The sequence below is a fragment of the Mercenaria mercenaria genome, unplaced genomic scaffold (genome assembly GCF_021730395.1).
Source record: "Mercenaria mercenaria strain notata unplaced genomic scaffold, MADL_Memer_1 contig_3870, whole genome shotgun sequence".
NCBI classification, from domain to species: Eukaryota; Metazoa; Mollusca; class Bivalvia; order Venerida; family Veneridae; genus Mercenaria; species Mercenaria mercenaria.
In genome coordinates, this window is record NW_026462052.1 from 1 (window position 1) to 10,178 (window position 10,178).

The 10,178-nt window shown below is 32.3% G+C and overlaps 1 protein-coding gene across 1 annotated transcript; it reads left to right on the top strand.

Moving 5' to 3' along the window:
* Positions 1–824: 824 nt before the first annotated feature.
* On the top strand, positions 825–2,642 carry LOC128553471 (tyrosine-protein kinase SRK3-like; the record flags this gene model as incomplete). The annotated part of the gene is given in 2 exon segments (XM_053534627.1): positions 825–956; positions 1,405–2,642. Coding segments are annotated over 2 exon segments (332 nt in total), but the record flags the coding sequence as incomplete, so codon positions are not given.
* Between the last annotated feature and the right edge of the window lie 7,536 nt (positions 2,643–10,178).

Below are 10,178 nucleotides of genomic sequence, written 5' to 3' on the forward strand. Positions count from 1 at the left end.
GATCTTAATAAGAACCAGGCATTCTAGTTCTGTATAAGGTTTTACCTTTTTGTGCATATTAAATTTACCTTTCAACCCTTACCATGCTGAACACAAAGTTGATAGGAAAGTTGGTCATTGACCTGTAAATGACCCTATTGATTTTGAGATCAGTAGGTCAAAGGTCAAGGTCACAGTGACCCGGAACATTTACACGGTTTCCGGATGATAACTCGAGAACGTTATAGTCGGATATCATGAAAGTTAATTTGGAGATTGATCATGGCCAGCGAATAACTGTTATTGATTTTGAGGTCGGTAGGTCAAAGTTCAAGGTCACAGTAATCCGGAACAGTTAAACCGTTTCAAGACGGTAACTTGAAAACGCATTAGGCAGGGATCACAAAACTTAAGAGGGAGGCTGATCATGACCAGAAGGTGACCTTTATTGATATTGAGGTTAGTAGGACAAAGGTCAAGGTCATAGTGACCCTGAATAGTTAAAGCGTTCCGGGCAATAACTTAAGAAAGCTTAAGCCTAGGATCACGAAACTTAATAGGGAGGCTGACCATGACCAGCAGGTGGCCTCTATTGGTTTTGAGGTCAGTAGGTCGAATAATTGAATTATTTTGCCAAATAACTGAAGAATACTTTATTCTAAGATCATATTTGATGCGAAGGGCATATTATGACTGGTATATGATTCATAATTATTTATTTGAGGTCAGTACTTCAAACGTCCAGTGTACAGTGACCAAATAATTTCTGTCACTTGCGCAGTTATTGTATGCATCAAGGTGTAGGGGTTGATTTCGGGGTCTTTGAGCTTTTGCTTGTCTTATAGATACAAAGTTCCCTACAAAATGGACAGCACCAGAGGCGGCATTTGACAGAAAATTCAGCATAAAATCAGATGTATGGTCATATGGTGTGTTGTTGTATGAACTGATTACTTTTGGAAACGTTCCCTACCCTGGTAAATGCTCTCGTTACTAAATGTGATATTTGTCGCACCATCATTATAATCATGAAGATACAAAATGCCTGTTTCAAAAATTTGTTTATTTTTTGAAGGATAATATAGGTGATGTTCATTGTATTTTTCTAGTGCAGTTAATGTGTTTGTTATTTATAAAGGAAGTCAGAAATTAAACTCGAAAAGTGGTACTCTCAGTATATACTATAAGAAATTTTGTTGATGTAAAGTTTATTTGGTTTTGGCTTAAACCACTGCCTTGAAGGAACAGTTTTGGGGTATTTGAAATATAACCAAAATTTAAAGTATTATTTGTTAGGTATGATTAATTTCCCGGATTGATATAAAAACAATATATCCATGAAAATTAGTCCCCTCCAAGCAAGAATTGTCAATAAAAACACATTGATGTATATTGTATAAATTCTACTAATTTTTCTGTATTCAGGTATGAATGGACATGAGACACTGAATCGTGTAGACAAAGGATTCCGAATGCAGAAACCAATTGAAGGATCAGTGCCTTGTCCAGACCCTTATTATGAAATCATGTTGAAATGTTGGAACAAGGTAGCAGACAGTAGGCCTACATTTGCCTATCTCAAAGATTTCTTCAAGAGCTACACAGTGAATGTAGATGGAGAGTAACCGGCCATGGACGACTGATCATCATCAACTGGTTGTTTGTGTTAACACTCTTGAGCAAATAAGGATAGACATTACCTGGCGAGCTTTGACATCAGTTTTTTACTACTGCTAAACCGAGCTGCATTTGCAAGTTGCACTTGTACGTGAAATATCAATTTTGATTAAAGGTGGTTAATCAAATTAGGGTCAAGTAATGGATTTGTTCAAAACTTAATTAGCTCATTACTTATTTGTGTTCACAGATTTCTCAATACACGTCAGATTCATACTGAAAGTATTTTTTTTTAAATTTGATTTCCTAACACTGGTTTTCCTGTTATTTAAGCATAAGTATGAATTAAATAAATATATTTTTCCTAAGGAATAATATGAAAATAAGCACTACTGTATTAAAGGTGTCAAAGATTTGCATTGAAAAGTATATATTTTGCCAAATATAATTAGAAATGCAAGTTTATAGAATTGTCATTACTTCACCTTTTCTATCTCGTTTGCGCAACCAAGAGAGATTGAAACTAGATGAATTCCTATAGTAATCTAACTCTGTGCAATGTTTTTTTCCTTATATGAACGTCTAGCAGAATATAGGAAATCTGAAAAATGTAATAAACTGTTGATCAATTGTGATAGACCACCTTTAAACTACTAGGACAGCCTAAAACTTTATAAAGATAAATTCTTGCAAGTAGTGATTTAAAATTGAAAAGTATTAAATGAAGAATGAGAAATGTGCGTATCATTAGATTAGGCTGTTTGTTTTTATCCTTGAATATATATTTTATACACAAAATGTTATGAAAAAAAAACAAAACATTTTTGTTTAGTTTTGTACTCGTATATGCAGAAGTTGTCTCCGTAATTTGTTGCAGATGTAGTCGTATCATCTTTACTAAATGTGCAAAAATATTCTTCTTCACTGCAAATTCTAATACTGTTTCAAAGGTTCAGCATTTTCATATGTTTATGCGGGGTAAAATCTACCGTGAATGTGATCAGAAAGACGTGCATCCAATTATTATAAATAGCGAGAAAACGGTCTGTTCCCATTTCATTATTCCTTTGCTACCATCTGAAATTTAGCAGAAAATACAACAAAACTCTTTACCAAGCTTTCAAAAAATCATTTGCAAAGTTATTTTTTTTTTTTTTTTGCAATTTGTAACAAGCTTTATTAGATCAATAGAATCCAAACAGGACATCTTTGTTGTTTATTATATGGATGTGAAACAATTCATTCTTTCCTTTGGTTCAATAAGAAAATTCATTTTTTACCCCTAAGTGGTGTTAGAAAGTGTTGTTGAAAAAAATATAATGCAAGAATGCGTGATGGTCAACATATTTTTATTACGTTATTGAAGTACTAAATGCGTAACATTACCATAGTCGTGAGAGCTGTTGCACATTTCATTGCCTCTCATGAACAGACTCAATCAGATCGAGTCTGCTATTATTCTTCACGGTTGCATTATTTGCTTCCAAAGATCTGTTACAGATTCTTACAACTAACACAACTTTAATCTTTAAGTGTCGTGTGAAAAAAGTATTCCCGTACTCAGTGTTGTTATATTTTCTGGTCTTTTGAGATTATGGAGTCCATTCAACATATATTTAGAGTTCCGCTTAAGTCGGTGCTAGGGGGCGTGTGAGAGTGTTTGCACATTTCTTTACCTCTCATGAACAGCCTCAGTCAAATCGAGTCTCTTATTATTTTTCTTTGCTTTATTGCTTCATTGCTTCCAAAGGATTTTTTTTACAGATTTTACCACTTCAGGCATGCCGTAACCCATTGAGAAGTGTAAAGGACATGATATTCTCCTATATCTCTATTTGATATATTTTTGGAAACTATGTTATGTCATGTCATTCTAGATATCGTAAATATATCATTGTTTTGAAAGACCAAATGTTTTAAAAGAAAGTTTCTTTATGGCTCATTCATCGAGGATTGTTGTTGGTATACAAGAAATCACAATTGGCAATATAGATTATAGAAATTTTCTTCTGCGGTCCCACATAGGTCTGAGTGATATATTATTTCGCATAAGAAAGAAAAACTTGGGCTATTCTACGATAAATCACACGCTTTGGAATTTGTTATTTCGATTCCTACACGACACACTAGTCATCAACAATGTTGGAAAAAAATGCTAGCTACTTTTAACGCCATGAACTACTCTTCATGCAACGCACCTGGATCATCTATACATAGAGGATGACGTCATTACTTTGCACGCGCATGGGTTATCGCCAAATATCCCTATACCGATTTTAATCTATGTGTATTTAGGTTTTTTGCTGGTCGTGTTAGAATTAAGGATAATTGTCGAACTAGATATTTTACAACAGTTCTATTAAATACTTTATTTGTGCTTTTAGTGATTTTATAAATGTCTTTTTCAATACACAGTCAGTTTTGCTGTCACTATTTACGGGGGTGAAACATATGTATCTGTACTTAAAGGCCTAGATTTTGGCAGTTGGCCAAGGGATTTCTGTCTTCACCAGCACAGTTGGGGGCTAATGACCATCACAGTATGGCTCCAATAAACAAGGGTCATTGTTTATTGGAGAGACAGTCTACCTTACAAGTGTATCAATTAGTGAGAAGGGAAAACAATGTAATTTATTTTAAATTAATGAATAAATGATAACTTTTAAAGTTATACTAGATTTTTTTTTGCATTTCTATGTAAAGAAAAATATTTGTTGATCAAACACAATAATAAAATAATCAGAAACTTATGTTCACAATAATGAAATAATGAGAAACTTACTAAAAGAAATATGCAAGTTTTTATTTTTTCAAATTCTGTCTGGAGAATTGTGATATTTTAGAAAAATGTGACTTTCTCTCATCTAAAGCTTGCAGAATACTGTAAATAACATTTGTCTAGAATTGAAATCAATATTATTACTGTATCTTTTATCATCCTATATGTAATATAATAATAATAATAATAATAATAATAATAATAATAATGATTATGATTATTTTTATTATAACATTAAAGTAATAGTTATTATCATCTATATAATATCATAATAATAATAATTATTATTATCATTCCACATTCACTGAAGAAAAAATAATTTCTTTCAACTCCACTGCACACATCTTCATGGTCTAGTTGGGGTCCCTGCTGTGCTAATTGCCCTCTAATCAGTTACGTTACATAATCGCTGATAAGCAGCTGATAAGATGGAAGTTGTATATTGGATTTGGGGGGGGGGGGACACTTATATAGTAGTGAATCTAGGCCTTTAATTTGTTACATTTGATAATAAATAATCATGTAACCAGCATCAGTGAATTTTCCTGTGTAGTGCTACATAGAATAAAGCACACTACTAAATATCCATTTTTATTTAACTGGAAATGTCCAGCATTTCACATATACGCTGCTTATAAACATTTTCATTGTTGTAATTGTATATCATAATTTGAATGTCAAATAGAATTTGATTAAAGAAGCTAAATTAGTTGGACTTTCTTAACTTTCGTTTTTCTAGTAGAATTTGATCAAAAGACACAAATAGTAACTGGGTCTTTCTAGATACAAGACAAAACCGATGATGCTGTAAATAATTCTAAAGGTCTTCAAAGGCGGTAACGGGATTTCATAGTTCTAAAAATATGATAAAAAGAGATAATGCTTGGGTATTTTCTATAGAAAATCTCAGGAGTTTGGACACTAAGAGTAAGTTTTAAGATTCAAGTTTTGTCTTTCTTTGCTGATGGATTGTTGAAAGATTTCTGAGTTAACATAAAGGCACGAATTTCTAAATTTCTGTAATATTTCTAAAACAAATTTTGAATTGTGACTTTGCCTGATTTTTACATGGAGAAAAATACACTTTTACCTCTTAAATCAACACTATTACAGATATTTTGAAAACTCGGGTAATTTCTACTACCACCCTGTTACAGTTTTTATATCGCCCAACTTTGAACATTCCAGACCTATTATGTCTACTTGTTCTCTATGACATATTTTGTAAAATGTATACAACAAACTATATAGTAAGATTTATCCTGAAAATAAATAAGAATTGCATCCATGTTTAGTAATGATTTAACAGGAGTTCATGTGCAAAATATTCCTTATTCTCCTCTAGCGTTCTTATAGATTCTCTGCACATCTTGACATGTAAACTGTGTGATGTTAAGTGAGTATTAATTTTTCATGACATAAAAATGTTTCAACAGTTAAAACATTTTATTTGAAAAAGTGATTAACTTTTTTAGACTTTCGACATTTATTTATCATGTTTCTTTCAGTTGATTTAAATAGTACTTAAAAGAAGAAATGTGAAACAGCACATCTTTATACAGGATATCTTTTTGTGATATTTCTTCTATTAAATGTATATTTTAATGTTGGTGAAATTGTAAATAATGGTAAAAATCTATGTTAAAGATGCTAAGCATTTTGAATGTATTGTTTTAATCACTGGCACCAGAACAGAAAGAATTTGCAACTTTGTATGTTAAACCCTGTTCATAGGTATACTATAAGGACCATGTTCATGAACAAAAAAGTACACTAACGCATTTCAATCTAAAACGAGCAGTTCGGTGAATGGGTACCCAGCATATTGAACAAGCGGTAATTCATCTTCCGTCGTGTACCAATTACGTTGTCTCAGGATTTCATTTCGCAGAAATACTCCACATGCTTTCGTCAACGTTACAGAAAAAAACTTGCATGAACTTCCCTAATGAACTTCTGGTCTAAAGATCAAAGCAGTGTGCGCATATTGGGTGAAATGTAAACTAACGAAAACAGAATGCAAAATATTCACAGTTTTACAATAAAATCGAAGTAATGAATGAAATTCATTCTTGAAATGTTATTTGAATTTGAAGTCATACATTGGTATACATCTGTTCTGTTTATTTAATTCGTATTGCACATATGCTGAATATAGACATCTTAGCGTACATGTGTTGTTTAACGACGACTGACATACATTTTCACATCAACCAATCAGGATAGTTTTGTAATCTAGACCGGGACTTCACCATGGAAATTCAACAAAGTTTTTTCTGCAACGTTGATAAAACTATAAACTATGCGTTGTCTCTCTAAGATAAGAAATATTGAAGACCGGTACACAATGAATGACAAATTACCACTGGTTTAATATCCATAGTACACATCTACCGTACTGTGGGTTTTAGGTATGAAATGCGCGATTGAAGTGGGTTAGTATATTTTCCCGTTCATGACCATGGTTCTTATAGTATTTATTATATAGTATACCTAGTATTACATGTACACTTGCTTTTTCTATTTGTTCTTGTACCAGTGGTTTAAATGGGATAATTGCTTTTTAAGTGTTCATTATAAATGAAATTGTATACATATCATGTACTGTGACTCTGGAATGGCTTCATCGCATTATTTTAGTCAGAAATTGGAAATCAACAATTAGTATAGTTTCGGAAGTCCGGTATAGCTCAGAGACATATTGTTTGTCACTTCTTCTGTCTGGTATATTCACCAGACAATAAGTAAAATGTTGTTTGATTAAAATCGGGTATTATGTTGAAAAATCTAAAATCGTTTTCCTTCATGGGTATAGACAGATTATAAGTACAAATGGAAGGAATAAATTCAGTGTTGCATTGCAGTGTTTAAGACTTTGAAAATATTGTTTATCATATTGGATAGGTTCACAATGTTGGTCTGTTACATCTTACTTTTTCACGCTTGTCCGACCATATATCTCATACAGTATCCTGAAGTTAATGTATACACTTACACATGTCCTTTTAAAAAATGTAAGTCACTTTACACAAAGTGTTACCTTAAGTTACCTGAATATTAGTGAATATTAGTGAATATACTTACAAATGTCCATTGTAGAAATTGTACGCACTTAACTTTAGGTTAACTACCCTGTTTTTACTGTTACTGTGAGTATGTATTCGGAAATTTGGTCTAGCCGTATTGTTAGCTGTTTTACTCTCATAAAATGGTAACATACAGTAGTGGTAGTATTTCAATACTAGATATTAGTGGTAAATGATGTGAGCAAATAAATTAACTGTTATTTTATGTGATGTATTACGTTGCCTCTGAACTAAAACATATCTCTTAATGTGACCATTCCAAGACGAAATGTTGTACAGGTATATAATAGCTATGTATATTCACACATTCCTTGTTAACTTTATCATTTTATATAGATATTTAAATATATAAGTACATAATGCTGAGAATTGGTGGTTTTTATTATGACCCCCACCGCCCACCCCACTCAAGAAGCGGAAGTTTATCGCTTTGCACATGTCAGTCGCTTTGGTCCATCCGTCAGTCTGCCGGTAGAGCAAATAATTTCCATCCAATAACTTAAGACCCACTTTACTCAGAACCTAGCATAATTACGCTTATGAATTAGATTACCCAGTTTTTGTCAGTTAGTCAATGTCACAGGGTCTAGAACCTTAAAAACCGTTTCTGCTCAATATCTTGAAACCACTTGACCTAGCTAGAACCTTCAAACTTTATAGCATGTTTGGGCTTAAGAAGCAGATGCCCCGTTTTGCAATTTGGATAAATAGGTAAAAGGAAAGGGTACAAGGACTTATTTCTCCACCGTTACTTGAAAACCGCTGGACCAAGAACCTTCAATCTTTGATAGCATGATTGGGCAAATAATTATATATTAAAGTAAAAATAATTTATTTTATGTTTACCAGTGAATTATAGAGTTTTCTCAGTGAAATAAAAAAGTGATAATCCACAGTTTTGAGTCAACTTGTATACCGGGCTTTATGAATACCGGGGACCATAATGACGATGACGTCGTTAAAATGACGTCATTTGTGTTATGCTTTCTGTTGATCTTTCCCGCGAGTATAAGCCTGTATCTAAAAAGGATTTCTCTCTATCTGTTCTGGGGGCTTTATCTCACTCTGTTCCTCTGGTCAGATCGCTCTGTGTCTGTAGAAGTAGAGGATGAATTTCGCGCCCTGTCTAACTGCGTTTGCTATATATAAAACACCTTTAGATCAACTTCTGGACAACAATCAATATTTTGGAGAAATTTGCATTAAAGCATATTAGTTCATACATGTATATATTAAACAATTAACAATATGTACCATTAAGACAATGTGTGTCCCAATATCTCAGTATTTGCAGTTTCATGCAAATATCTTTTTTACTTGCCGCATGTACCATTTGCTGTTGTTCCTATCCACCAACCTTCGTCCACTGGACCTACATTAGTTATAATGTCGTCCGGGCAAAAATATATCTCGTCGTCTTCTTCTAGACAACATTAAAATAAATGTTTGATAAAAGACTTGCATATGTCTGCTTTTCGGTTATATTTTATACTAGTTGTTTATATATGACAGATGTCTAATTTTTGTAACTATTTAAATAGTTTGCATTTTATTATATTATTCATTAAATCTGATCCATTATGGTGCTTATTTTTGTGATACTTGAAGGGTGACTGATATCATCTCTGCACATGAAGTTCGTGTCATACAAAATTTACTGAGCGCACTTAAAAAAATGAAAAGTTACTAAATGCTGAAGTAGATTTCAAACCAAATGAACAACCATTTCTTTCAAAACTTTACAGACTAACGAACTATATAAATTTATAGATAAAACTCTTAAATTTTAAAATCAAATTAATTTGACCTTTTGTCTTGGAAAAACAGGTGAATTCATTTATCTTGTAACGGATATTCGCAAGGATATTCTTTTTTGACAGCAAATTTCTATATACTAGTATCCGAATAAAATTATGTATTAGGTTTCAACTAATAAGATTTGAAACAGGTCACAGTGCCGCGGTATAGTAGTTGGGTTTTTTTTGTTTGTTATCATAGCCTCTGGCCTCTGTAATAATTTGGTGGTGATCCATTATATCCTTCACGAGAAGAAGTTGTTTAAAGGGTTGTCAATTTTAAGTTCTACCATCCCTAAATTGGTCCAAGCGAACATATTTGGGAGCGGATCTTACAATGATTTACAAATCTTATAAAAGACTAACTTCAATTATTGCAGAAAATTTCACCTTGTTGATTTACTTGCTGGCAAACTGATAAACTTGCATACATTTTGAAAACTGCTTATTCTTCACAATATTAATCCTATGAAAATCAAAGATATCCTTTACTGACTAAATCAGTATATATGTATAATAACAAAAATTCAATAGGCTGACTGTTTTGAAAAGAATATAACAGAATATAACTTATTCTTCTAAATACTGGTACATGTAAATTGTTCTCGAATGATTGTTTGGATGTAGTATTTATCGGTAAAAACTGTTTGTACTAACGATATCAACTCATAAGTAAACAATGGCAAGGTAAAGTTAGAATCTGAATTTTTTAATAAATTTTACATTTTCCTTCTGGTTTATAGTAAAACAAATACTAGATTTTTTTTTCTTTGCAATGGGAAGCAGCTATCATCTGTAGTCTAAAGCACTGTGTACATTTTAATGTACAGATCCGTCTTAAAATTTATCTACATTGCGATTTATCTCATAAATTTTCGCATACCCCTATGTAAGCAAATCAGGATAAAGCTAAACTCGTAC